We start from the raw sequence: 14,084 nt of genomic DNA, 5'->3' as shown, positions 1-14,084 counted from the left end.
CTATAAAATAAGCATAATAAAAAATAAATAAAATAAAATAAGCATAATAATATATACTTTGGTAGATTGTCATAAGAACCAAATGAGATATGTAAAGCATCTAGCACAGTGCATAGCTCATATACTCAATAAATGTTAGCTTTAGTTATGATGTCATTTATCTTTATCAGAACCGTAGGCCTTGAATAGAGACAAAGTATGCAAAGTATTCCCTTATTTAGAAGATGAAGAATCAGAAAAAAATGGTCTACTTGCCCTATAGTCAGTTTATGGTTGAGTCAGGACCGGAATCTGGCTAGGACCAGAATGCTGGCCTCCATAGGCCCAATGCTGTTACAAGACCCCCTTTTCTTAATATCCAATAGCAGATACCTTGCCCACATTGATCAAAATCTGTCATATCTCCAATTTACTCTTATCACAGAGTCCCGCTCTGATGTATCTGTGTAGTTTGCCTGCAGAAAGCATGATGGTTATAAATAGAGGGTACTTGAATGATACAGAAATGTAACCTGTTACCATAGAACCAGACATGTGACAGTGGTAGTACTCTGAGTTGTTATGAAAAAGGTTCTGAAGCATATAGAGAAAATAAGTCAATAAATCTAAAAAGTTTTAGAACCAATCAGAGGTTACTGCCTTTGCTCTAGGTCAAGATGCTCATATCTAATATGGGATAGTTCTAGCTCCCTGGTATTTTCTCTCTAGAAGATGGGAAACCACAATGGCTTCAAGCAAAAAAAAATGAATATGGTAGATACAGAGCTAGGACTTAGAGGTCCATGTTGAAATTCATAAGAATTATTTACTGACCATGGTGAGCTAGATTAGAACAAGAAGGAACTCCTTTACTGCTGAGGTGATGTACTCACTAGCATTTGTGGGAAATGTAATGCAATCTAATGATAATCTTGTCTATACTTTTTCATCCTCATTTTTTCCCAAGGGGTATGCCAAATGTCTGCTGAGTAGATAGAAGCTCTCTGGGAGCCCTTCTGTGACAGCCAATGAAGTGGAAGAAAAGGCTTTGAGCCCCTGTTGCTCTCACCTCTCTTCATGCCATGGTCATTTTGGAAAATTAAAATTAAAATTTTAGCTCCTTACCTTGCACTGTATACCAAAATGTATGCCAGAGTAATTAAAGATTTAAATGTAAAAAATGATATCAGGAAAGAACTAGAAAAAATATAAAGAGTTACCTATGTAATGCTGGTGTATACACATTTAATATGATAATGTAGAAATACAGTTATTGACATAGAGAAAAGTTAACAAATGACATTTTTCTTTGATCCCATTTTGTAAAAATACATATTTATATGCATAGAAAATTTCTAGATCTGCATTAAAATGTTAATAGTGGTTATTTGTGGGTAGGTTAAAAAGCTATTTTTTTCTTTTTGCTCCCCTTTTTTATGTATGTATGTATGCATGTATTTATGTATGTATAATGAGTTGGTATTTCTGGTATAAAAATAATAGAAGTTAAAAAATTTTTAACTTCCCTTTCCCTCTTTGCCCTTGTGGATTTAGGTCAAACTTCCCCAGGAAGTTTTTTCCTCAACTAGCCAGTATAATTCCTTAAGTCTTCCCCTCTTTTTTTTTTTAAACATTTAAAGATGTTTTTTTACTTTTTACTCATTTTTAAGGTTTTTTGTTTGTTTTTTTCTTGTTTCTACTCTTTATTTCTTATTTATTTATTATTTGAGAGAAGGTAATTAGGCTATTTTATTATTTATTAATGGAGGTACTGGGGATTGAACCCAGGATCTCATGCATGCTAAGCAAGCACTCAACCACTGAGCTATACCTTCCCCTAGTCCTCCCCTCTTTAGTACTTTCCTATTCAACTGTCAGATCTCTGAGGATAGAGTAGTGTTTCATTATTTACTGTTCTACCTTCCACAGGCATGCTCAGTAAGGACTGGTCACATGGTGATGGTCTGATTTCCTCAAAGCCTGCTTTGAAGTCTGATGTAACAGTGCTAACCCTTTAACCAGATGAAATGGTCTGAAACTTGGCCAGGGCTAACACAACTTGTCTGTGAGGACAGTGTGGCTGCAATGGTTGTCACCTCACTGCTCTCCCAGGCTGAGATGGCTGACCAGCTGGCTGGCAGCTGGTTGATGAGACTAGGCCATTCTATGTAAATCCTTCCCCAAATAGCCTTCTTGTTCAAGGAAGTGGCCCTTCTCAGGTTGAGTTGCTGCCTCTTGGTAGTATCTGTGCTTCGTTGCCAGAACCACCAGGTACATTCTCAAGAATGCTCCATGCTGTTAAAAACATAAAGGATAGGCGGTAAAGGAAGAAAAGAAATGGGAGGAGAGAAAAGAAGTTAAAAAACAACGATAAAAGAATGGAGTTTCATGGCCTTAAGTGTAGCATGTTGCTAAATCCAACCTAAAACATCCTGAGCATATAATACCTACTGTTGCATGTGAAATTACTTTGCCAGGGAAGTCTACACAGACATTGCTTTTCAAGGGACCTGTGCAAGCTCCGATGGCCACACTGGCAGCCCTCCAGCTTAGAGACTTTACTGACTTCGGATCGAGCCTGCTCAGATAGAATCTTTGATAGAGCCTGCTCTTATAGGTAAAGGTCATTCCGGGCTTGTTGCAAGAATAAAATGAGATGCCCACACAGTGTGAAGGGATGGATGGTCAGCAATCCTTCCTCCTGGCAGTGGAAATTGGTGGTTACAGAGGCCAAAATTCACCTACAAGAGCCCTACTTATATCCTGGGCAACTTCATTCCCTCCAACTTTATCTGCAGCAGGGACTTTTGTAGACTTATTTCAACCTAAATTGTCTCCAATTATAACCCCACCAAGTTTTGAGTTCATCTGCAACAAGTCTTCCACCTTTAAGGAGTAAAATGAGATGATAGATGGAAATAGGTTTTAAAATCTATAAAATACGCAAATGCTTGGTGGGTTTTTTTGCGTGTGTGTGAGCTCTTGAGAGTACTGACAGTGGTTTAATGTTGTCCAATAGGGTTTTCATAGGAGTTGGGAACAGATTTTAAATACTTGTATCTAAAGAAAATCAAATCCACCTATGGAATGAAGTGAACTGAGTCCCCAGTAGGGAAAAACATGCCTGCATGTTTGGGAGACACCTTAAACTGTGTACGTCTGAGGAGTGGTTGTTACCTAACTATATGAGAAAAGCCTTGGGTTTTCTGAGTGCCTTCAATTGATTAGAATTGTTTTCTTTCGAGGTAATTCCCCAGAAAATGCTTATGATTGCATTGTCAGTGAAACGGTTGACACTTCTTTTAAAGTGTCTGTTAACTTAAGGTAAATTATACCGGGCATGCATGTGGCACCCACCCATCCCCTGCCATGAGAGTCTTATGGTTGCACTGTTTTAATAACTAACAATGTAAATAACAATAAGGAAGTGACTACAAAGTAAACTGCCACTGCCCTGCTCCTTCCAGACCAATGATCCTTTTTTCCTTCCAGCTTCAGCGCAGGAGATGTTATTTCAGTTCCTCACCTGAATGCGTGACTCTTCAATCTCAGGACTCGCATCATTAATGGAATGCCGTCCTAAGGTTGTTGAGTTCTGCGTTTCTGGGCATTTCATCTTTATGGAGAAGTACCCATTCCCTCACTCCAAAAGAGCCTGAAAGATTTTTCTCCCTAGGGAAGAATCTTCCTCATAACTTGATTGTTACAACAACCAGAAACAGATCGGGGCAGTTTGACAGCTGGGAGATACCTTGCCAATAACCTGACCTTTGGCACAGGACTCCCCGACATTTGCAGTGTCTTTGAGGGTCCTCCTGTGACTGTCTTGGAGAATAAACACTTTCTGTTAATTTCCAGTGATTTAATTTTCCATTTTCTCTTTTTAACAGGTCCAGTTAAAAACAAGAAAAAGGGTAAGTGAAGCTCCTGATTTTATAAAATTGCTTTCATGTCAGGTTTTTTCAAAAGCTAGAGGAAAAAAATCAAAGGAGTTGTATTTTTATATTATATTCTTTCAGCGCTCATTGTCCATTATTTTATTCAATCGCATGCGATCTTCTTGAGTATTGTAGCTTCTGAGGAATAAGAAATATAAATTGTTTTCCAATGATGATCCATGAAAGATAGAATTGCTTCTGAGCAACATAGGAAAGTTGTTTTTGTTTTTCTTTCTTGCTCCCTCTTCCATACAATTCATTTAATTTAATTTTTCATTAAAGTCAGTTTACAATGTTGTGTCAGTTTCTGGTGTACGGCATAATGTGTCAGTCACATCGACATACATATATTCCTTTTCGTATTCTTCTTCATTATAGATACTGTAAGGTATTGAATATAATTCCCTGTGCTATAGAGTAAGTCCTTGTTGTTTATCTGTTTTACATATAGTAGTTAGTATCTGCAAATCTCGAACTCCCAGTTTATCCCTTCCCACCCTCTTAACCCCCTGATAACCGTAAGTTTGTTTTCTATGTCTGTGAGTCTGTTTCTGTTTCATACAATTCATTTTATATCTCTTTCCTTCATTCTTCTTACTCTTTCCCCTGCCCTTCTCCTTTCTCCTTTTTTTTCCTCTCCTTTGTCAAATCAGTGACCAAGTATGAATGAAGTCCTGAGGCAGCTTATGGGGACTAGGTATACTACCTCCTGAGAGATGTCAGTACCCTATTTCTTGACCTAAAAGCTATTCCTATCCTATTTTTCAAATGGTCAGGGAAAGTATTTCTTGCTTTGTTTCAATATCATTTTCTCTGTGATGGAAAAACTAGTCAAAGAAGCTTCTAGTTGACTAGCTCCATCGTACCATTGTTGGGTCTGTAAGCCTCCAGTGTACCTGTAATAGGAATGGCCCAAGAGCTAGTACGGGTGCTTGCTTTCTTTAAAAGGAGAACCAAAGACAGAACAGGTTCCATAAGACAAGACCAGGCAACACAGTCCACTCCTTAGGACTAAATGAACCCACTATGAAACCAGTTTTAAGTATCTGTTTGTTTGTGTTGACCTGAGAGGAAAACAGAGTGAAATGAGTGATTTTTCATTAAAATACTGTAAGTGAAATGATTCTGTCTGTTAACATTTCTGGAGCTTTATAGAGTAGATTATCATCAACCCCAGACTAGGTCAAAAAGACTGGCTTCAGCTGCTCGCTGCCACTTCTCTGAGCACTAGGGTACTCTGGTGGCCCACATGGGAAACTTGTGTACCTGTTGGGAAGAAGTTGAGGAATGGCCTGGCCCCTGAGGACCTGAGCTGAGCAAAATTGGAACACAGCCAGAGAACTGGAGGAGTCAGTGAAGAAACATTTCTCTGTGGGGCCTGAGCATTCACCCAGATAGTCTATCTCTTAAGAAAAGGGGACCTACTGTATAGCACAGGGAACTATATTCAATTTCTTGTAATAACATATAATGGAAAAGAATCTGAAAAGAAAACATATATATAATATATATATATATATAATATATATATATATTATATATATGCCTATGTATAACTGAATGACTTTGCTGTACACCTGAAACTAACACTGTAAATCAACTATGCTTCAAAAAATAAAAACTTTTTTAAAAAGAAAGTAAATTTGATTTTCAAGCATGTAGTTTTTCATTCTTTCACACCCCTTTAAGACAGAAATTTTAACAAACCTAAAAAGCTCACCTGGCCTGGACGCAGACACCCTCTCCTAACACAAGCCCAGGGATGAAATCCTTTCTGAATAGGTAGACTTGAGAGCACTTTCTAATTACAGCTACTGGTTTTTTTTTTCCACTCGCTCATTCATTTGACAGTGAATGAGCATCTTTTATTTGTCAGGAACAGAGATGCAGAGATGAAGAAAAATGGTTCCTGCCTTCCAAAAATCTCCCAGTATATTTAGAATCAAGGAAGCACACACAAATAATTGCAATACAGTATTTAAAAATGCTATCATAGTAAACAACAAGGTCCTACCATATAGCACAGGAAACTATAGTCAATAACTTGTAATAATCTATAATGAAAAAGAATATGAAAAGAATATATATATCTATAACTAAATCATTATGGTGTACACTAGAAACTAACACAACATTGTAAATCAACTATACTTCAATTTTTTAAAAAATTCTATCATAGAAGCATGAACAGGGTGCTGCAGGAGCACAGAGAAAGAGCGAGGAGTTTTCCCTGGTGAACTGAGGGGCCGCATCTCAGAGAAAACATTATTTGACCTGGACTTTGAAGGATGAGGACAAAAGAAGGGGAAGAACATTCCAGCAAACAGAACAGCATATTCAAATCTCTCCAAGGCATGAGAGAACATGGCATATTTGGGGAAACAGCAAATAGTCTAGTAATTTACCAAAACACAGGGCATATGTGTGATGGGGAACAGCACCCAGTTGCAGTATTATCCAAGGGATGAGCACTGAGAGAAGACACTTGCTAGTGGTGATAGTGTTACCGAAGTAATGTGTGCCCAGCGCACCATGAGGCCAAACAAACTGAAGCATCAGAGTTTGGAGCAGAGAAAGGTTTATTACAGGACCGAGCAAGGACAATGGGCTGGCTCATGCCCAAGGAAACCCCGAACTCCTCTAAGGGTTTCAGCAAAGTATACCTAAAGGCCAGGTGAAGGAGGGGGTTGCAGGGTGTGTGATCAGCTCTTGCACAATCCTCTGACCGGTTGATGTTGAGGTAACAGGGCGGTCAACACTGTCAACCCCTGGGTGCCAGAAGGTCTAGGGGGCTACATACCCTCGATCATCAAGTATTTAATTTTTCCCTTTGGTGGTGGTTTTTAGCATCTGAAAAACTCAGGAAATATACATGAGATACTATCATCTGGGTACTTCTGAGATGAGCTGCAGCAGAGGATATGGGGGAGGGGTCTGACCCTGGGAGGCCCCACAGGGTCCTGCTGAATTACAATAGAAGGCAATTGTCTAGGCTAGAAGCTCTGGAATTACAACTGAGAGATTCCAATGCCTCTGGCAGCGACTCAGATGGCTGGCCAGCACTGTTCCATTGCATGTGGGCCATTATTGGGAGGAGAATGCACATGGGCCTTAAACATTGACCTTGGCTGAAAGTGATTTAGAAGCCATTGAATACTGATTTCTTTGGACACAGTGAATGGGCACATGCCTGAAGAGGTCAATTGAGTTGTTCATTTAATTTCCATCCTGTAATGGAATTTCCTCCCACCTCCCATAACTACCTCTCTGACTCCCTTTCTCTCGTGCACATGCACACTTTTAGTTGTTCTTTGCACAATTTGGGCTTCACTAAAAGAATGTGTATATTCTTTCATCTAAGACAACACCGGATAATTTGGTAAGCACAAAAGTCTCTGGGCTTTATGTCTCATGAGGTGCTCTGTTAAAGTAAGATAATCCAGAGAAGGAATTCAATCTTCTAAAGTCATCCTCTGCGTCCAGGGGTCATTTTGTACGTGCTTCCCTCTGGGCCAACTTTCTGTAAGGCTACAAGTGTGCAAAGCACACTTGCCTCAACCTAGTTGCAGAGGAGCAAAGAGGACCAGCTGCAGGAGTAGATCCCAGCAGGCGCTTTTTTCCAGATGCCTTCTAACGTTTTCATGAGTGAACCTTCTCTGTCGACACTGCAACCATTATTCTCTTTGACCGGAGGAGTTGCTGGCAGTAATTATTCCTAAATTACATTGATAATCACAGGAGACTCATAGTGTTGACGATGAAGTTGGTTCTACCCAGAGAACCCTCTCTAGCTCAAAAATCATTGCTAGGCCTGGAAATCCTGGGACATAAGACAGTCTAATATGCACCGTCCTCTGTGTCCAGGTCATCCAGAGAACACTGACAGAGAAGCGAACTTTACACTCAGGCTAGGGAAGTTTACTGACTGCCAGGGGTAAGTCAGTTATGGTGGAACTTCAGTCTTGGGAAGAAACAGAGAAATCATCGAGGCCAAGGTCCTCGTTTCACCGATGGAGAAACTAAGGCTCAGGGAGAGGAAGGGATTTTTCCCAAAGTATGTCTGTGTCCAAGCTGGGGCTTACAGCTTTATCTCCCGACTACAGATTCCGTGTTCTTTCCACTACACTAGCTGGAATTGAAACTTGGGTGCTGAATAAGCCTGTCTTGGAAGCTGCCCAAATCTGAAGGGAGATGGCTTTCCTATTTGGCATCTTAAAATTGACTAGATCTCGCAACTGGGTAGATTCAATCTTTTGCTGCTAAGTGCAGGGAAAACACTAAAGCTCCTGCCTCAGGGTCTTTCAGGCTACAGAGACTCTCGCTGGGAGAGAGGCTATCGAGACCTGCCTTCCTCTCCTCCCTGGGGAAAGGGCCCCACAGTGAGCCCGTTGTTTCATTGTAAATGTAGATGTGGTTAGACATGGACAACTGGCTTCTAGAGTGGCGTTGCCATGGGGATTGGGTTTCTTGAGCACACGGCATTATTCTTAAAGAAGGACCTGAAAAATCAGGGCAGGATTCTCCTGCCTGAGAGTCCCGGAAGCACGGCAGCAGAGTCAGGAAGGAGGGATTTAAGGTGTGACTTGAGGGTTATATTTAAAACTAAGGAAGTAGCCCAGGTGAAGACACTGTGATGGAGTCTGGTGAAAGGCTTCCATGCCTGAGACTTCCACCAAATGGTGAAAAAGCAGCGTAGGGAGGAAGCAGCCTGTGACTGACCACCTGTGGTGCTTGAACTGCACTGCACAGAGCAGAGGAAGTAAACAGGAGGAACTGGAGGTTTGGGTTCAAGGCCACAGTTATGACTCAGTTAATGGAACTACATTCTTTCTTTTCTTTTCCTTTTTTTTGGGGGGAGGGGCAGGACTAGGTAATTAGGTATCTATTTATTTGTGAGGGAGGTGCTGGGGATTGAACCCATGACCTCATACATGCTAAGCACATGATCTACCACTGAGCTATGCCCTCCCCCCACCCCAGGAGCTACATTCTAGTGGGAATGTCGGAAGGACTGGAATATGGAATAGGAAGGTGGAGACTATTCTGAGAGTATGGCCAGGAGGAAACTGGGAGGATTTGGTGGCTAATTAATAGTGCATTCAAGAATAGGGCCTCTGAGGAAAGACTCTGGGAAGCCAAATTATTTCACCTATAAAAATCGAGGTTGATAGGTGACAATGTCTTTGAACACAGGAGGGTTATTGTGTGTGTGATGGTAACTATTCTTCTCTATCTATGAGAACAATGAAGTAAGAGCTTAAACTGCCACAGGAGGGATTTCAATTAAATATATGGAAGAACTTCCTAACAGGGAGGAGTGATAAACATTGGAACATGCTACAAAGGAAGTTTGCAGAATTTCCTTTCCCGGGGATCTTTAAAAATAGGGTTTAGAGAGGTCAGCTGAGAAAGCCTGCCTGCTGCTTCCTCCTCAGCCCAGCTCTCTGCTCTCCACCTCCTCTTCTTTCCTTATGTTGCTCTCTCTTTTTCATTCCACTTCGCTCCCCTACCTCTCATCTCCCAAATTCTCTCCGATTCCAGATTCCCAGCTAGCACCACCTTCATCCCAAGCCCAGGTTGTACATCCTGTACATCCTGACTCCTATCGGAAACCTTCCTGGAGTCGATGATCTTCTTAAGGTCAGGCCTTAGCATTCTCTTCTTATCTACATCAAGTCCGCCAGCCTGGGCAGTGAACATGAAAGCCACGCTCTTCAACAGTAGCCCAGTTCTCAGTTCTAAAAAGTGACCCATCAGTCTAGCCCCTTGGTAATTCTGATCCTTTGGACTCAGCCAAACTGTAACCTCCTTTTTGAAACCTTCCCTGACCACTTCAGCATTTTGTCCCTACCACTAATGCATCACTTTTGCTACCCTCTGACTGTGTCTATTTCCCCATAGTTTGAGTTCCTTGAGGATCATTATATCTTCAAACCCAGACTGTAAATGATTGTTCATGAAAGGGAGTAGGGAGAGAGAGAGAGAGAGAGAGAGAGAGTGTGTGTGTGTGTGTGTGTGTGTGTGTGTGTGTGTGTGTGTGTGTGTGTATCATGTGTGATAAAAGTCTTTAAGGGCAAGAACCCCCAGGGGGCCAACTCTGTATCATTAGAAGTAGTAGAACTCCTGACAGCACATTCTCAGTCAATAACTACCAATGTGATACCAAATCTTGTCTTTCAGGAAAAAAGGCAGGACCACCTGGGCCCAATGGCCCCCCAGGACCTCCAGGACCTCCAGGACCCCAAGGACCCCCGGGGATTCCAGGGATTCCTGGAATCCCAGGAACAACTGTTATGGGACCACCTGGCCCTCCAGGTCCTCCTGGTCCTCAAGGACCCCCTGGTCTCCAGGGACCTTCTGGTGAGTTCCTCCATTTCTCCACCTCCCACCCCTAGGCTCCTTACAAGTTCTCTAACAGAGCAAGAGTGGGTGATCCCTAAAGCACTTTCAAATGGTGGTGTGTGGTAAGAAATTCAGGTCTCCTAGCTCAGTGAAGAGCTTGCAATTGAACAAGCCTGACCTGCTCTAACTTCCCATTTATTCCAATCTGTCAAGGATGGGCCACCTGTCTTTGACCTGCCTCAACCCTCCCATCACAAGCCCTCCCTGACTCTAGGCCACCGGTGAACTCATATGAGCCAGAGACAGAGGTCCTAAGTGTTCACTGGAGTCCCCTCTGGGCATGGATTTAGTCTGCTCTGATTCCCAGCATCCAGCTTCACCTAGTGGTGCTTGACTGGAAATAGGCTATGGGAAGGAATGTTGGGGACTGGACAGAATGACAAGCCCTAGAACAGTCCCATCCCATGAACTCTGAATTGTCTTTCCTGTAGAGATAGACAAGTAGGCACTGATGGTCAAGAAGTTGGAAACCTATGAGTCACTCAGGCTGTGAAAGAAGCAAACACAGGCACCAAGACAATCCCGTCGAGGAACTAAGTGCTTCTAGCACTACATCCTTCCCCCACCACGTTGTCCATTCAAATAGCATTTCATCTCTTTGCGTCTTTCCCCTCAGGCCCTGAAGGGCATCCAAAAGGAATAGATGCAGATCCAAACCTGCCTAATCAGAGCTGACAAGAGTCAGACTGCCTGGGTTTGGGTCAGTTGTTATTTCCTTCTCCTGCTCCCCTCTTGTATCTTGGGGCTTTAAAGAAATGGACTCTTTACAGCTGATTTCTCTAGGTCCGAGAATACTGTAGCCAGACTCAGGATCTTTGACTCATAGTTCAAATAGGGCTAATCAGTGTCACTGTGGCCCTCGAGGGACAGAGTTTGAGATTTCTGTCATCCAATCTTTCCACAAATATTACTTGAGCACTTTCTATGTGCAAGAAATATATTGATAAGTGGTCCCTGTTCTCAAGGCATTTATGTCCTAGAGGATGAGAGAGACAATGAAAGAAGCGAGATATTTACAAATGCCAATGCACTCTTCGAAGAAAATTAATAGAAAGGGAGCAAAAGGCTAAAGAAGCAAACACCATTGTCTCAGGGTCACATGATGGCCAGACTGTGCTCTCATCTGTCTCCATGGATGCACGGTGGCACTTGCCTTGAGCCCATGTTGGCAAAAGGCCAGTTTCCCCGCTGGGTGCTGGGCCCACTGGAGATGCAGGTCAGGGACAAGTAAGAGAAGTAAGGGGCATCCTCTCCCACCCCAGGGCTCCGCATTGCCCCCCTGACTCTCCCTCCAGCTCTGAGCCTTGGAGAATCATGCTCAGACAGGCCTTGGCTTCAGGGAGCAAAGCTCAGTGTTACTGGCTGCCTAGGGGGGGAGAAAAGGAAGGAGAAAAAGCCTGCTCTCTGATTGTCCTGTCCTATTTTGCAGGTGCTGCTGATAAAGCCGGAAGTCGAGAAAACCAGGTTGGCTGGGAATTGCTCTCTTCCAGGGGAGGAGGGAAGGCCACAGGCTAGGGCCACTTTTGAGTTAGGTCCCTATTAAATCTGCCGAGGCTTGATTTCATGAGGATACCCTAGAGGTTCTGAGGTTTTTCACTCCCAGCCCCCTCCCAGCACTATGCATTGAAAAGCTTTGCCCCAGGGCCTGCCTTTAGCGAAGGGAACTGAGTCTTGCTGTGGCCACTTTTTCCCCATTCCCGGGAAACAGAGGATCACCATAGCCAAGCTCAATAGGCAGCCGTCAAGAGCTGCCAGTCAGGCCGATTCACCAGGGCCTCCGACTCCCCAGCCACCCCCAGACAATCTGGTCGGCACTCAGACCACCTGGGATCAGGAGCTTAGAAGTAAAAGAGTCTATCCTTGAAAATCAGCCAACCAGTTCCAGGTCAAGCCCAGCCTGGACGTCTGCCTTAATGGCCTGAAGGGCTCCTCCCTAGCCTTTGAGCTTCCTAATCCGTCTCGCCTCGTCTCATCTCAGCCTCCCTCACTACAGCTGTTTGGCCACAGTGATAAATCTCCACAGCTGCACAGCGCTGGATGGCTGGCAGGATGTTTTATATCCATCACCTCAGTTGATCTTCAGACATCCCTGTGAGAGAGGCCAGACAGATATTCTTATAATCCGCATTTCCCAGTTGGGGAAATGAGGCGCAGAGGCAGTGCATTTGGCTGAAGTAACAGAGCCTGAAAGTGGCAGAGCTACAAAATCACATTACTCTCCAGTAGAAATGTGGCCACTCGCATCCCAAGGCAGGGGAGAGGGAGCCGAACTGAGATGCAAGAGAAGAGGTGGCATTCTGGAAAATGGTGGCTGAGCAAGCGGCCATCTCTCACAGTGACTACTCTCTCTCTCTCTCTGTCCTCGTCCTCCCAGCCAGCTGTGGTGCATCTCCAGGGCCAAGGGTCAGCAATTCAAGTCAAGAATGGTAAGAGTCAAAGTAGGCTCTCTCCCCGGGAGGAGTTTCTCCTCTCCTTCCCCACCCCCCAGCCTTCAAATAATCACCCAGCCCAGTTCCTCCCAGGCCCCTGGGGGACCCTTGGCACTAGGGACCATTCTCGACTCCATTTTGCCCTCTGCTGGCTGTCCTGAGTAATTGTCTGCACCAAGTCCTGTCACTACACCCAAATGGCCTTTCAAATCACTGACAAGGAAGCTAAAAGGGACCTAAGACATCATCAAGACCAGGGAGTCTCAGGAGATGGAGTTTAAATCAGAATCACCATGAGGATATGTGTAGTTTGATCAACATTTTCACGATACCAATTAGAGAAAGTCAAACTACGTGAAATTGAATCTTCATGTCTGATGGGTTGATACAGAAACTGGCTTGAGGGGGCATTTCACTCAGGGAAGTGGGGGCATGTTAGACTCTCCAAGGAGTATGAGGTGCTAGTGTCTATAAAAAGAGGACAGGTTTAAGGAGGTTAGAAACACTAATTTTAATGTCATCCCTGAATTTAAAAGATGGGGAAACAGAGTGCCAGAGAGATTGGATAATACCATACTAAATCATACTGCCTTATATTTGCATGGTACTTTAGAGTTTTCCACATACTTTCTTTGTCTTTTATTTTATCTGATCCTCATGACAAAGGTGGGCATTAGCTCTCTTTCCCAGAGATAGACACTGAAGCTCAGAGAGGTTAATTAACTGGCCCAAGATTTCAGTTAAATATAGGAGCTGGGATTCAAAACACTGCCTGTCCGACTTTCCCCAGTGCACTATGCGGCTTCAGAAATGTGTGTGTGTGTGTACTCCACTGAATGATTAGCTTGATTTTCTTCCCCGAAGAGACATGAACATTCATTAAAGAACAGCTCTTTGAAATAATGTCCAGTCCCCAGGGTGCACAAAGCCTAAAATGCATGAACCCCCAGGAGCCTCAGGAAGCAGCAAGCGAGCCAAGATGCCAGATGCTTACAGAGCTTGGAGTTAGAGGGAGGGGGGCTGTGAGTACAGAAACAGTAAATGAAGGTTAAGAAACCTGCTGCATGGGGCCAGCTTCTAAGAACCCAGTCGGTCCTGAACTGGCTTTGCTCTGCTTCCTTAATGATTGGGCTTAGGTACTTCCTGTACTGCCACCTGGATGCCTGACTTAATGGCCTTAGAAATATAAGTAGGAACAGAATGGCACCAAAATCCAAGCGGTCTGGCTGAGACTGGGTGCCTTGGACCCCAGGGTCCTGGGTGGCCCATGATCACCATCTGTCCAGGAAAGAATGAGACAGGCAGGAGATAGATTGGTTTGGCTGTCCGGGTGGGT

At 43.5% G+C, this 14,084-nt stretch overlaps 1 protein-coding gene across 5 annotated transcripts in view; it reads left to right on the top strand.

Annotated features, from left to right (window-relative positions):
- The window catches only part of EDA (ectodysplasin A), a 326,107-nt gene that overhangs the window by 304,820 nt on the left and 7,203 nt on the right, over positions 1-14,084 (top strand). For all 5 annotated transcript variants that reach the window (XM_045509180.2, XM_045509181.2, XM_045509178.2 and 2 more), the window contains exons 3-6: positions 3,870-3,893; positions 10,098-10,277; positions 11,749-11,783; positions 12,694-12,745. In XM_045509180.2, the coding sequence (XP_045365136.2) occupies positions 3,870-3,893; positions 10,098-10,277; positions 11,749-11,783; positions 12,694-12,745 (291 nt within the window). The remainder of the gene's footprint in view (positions 1-3,869; positions 3,894-10,097; positions 10,278-11,748; positions 11,784-12,693; positions 12,746-14,084) is intronic.

This window comes from Camelus bactrianus, chromosome X (assembly GCF_048773025.1).
Source record: "Camelus bactrianus isolate YW-2024 breed Bactrian camel chromosome X, ASM4877302v1, whole genome shotgun sequence".
Classification (NCBI taxonomy): Eukaryota; Metazoa; Chordata; class Mammalia; order Artiodactyla; family Camelidae; genus Camelus; species Camelus bactrianus.
Note: the sequence above shows the minus strand (reverse complement) of the source record. Positions and strands in the feature narration are given on the sequence as shown.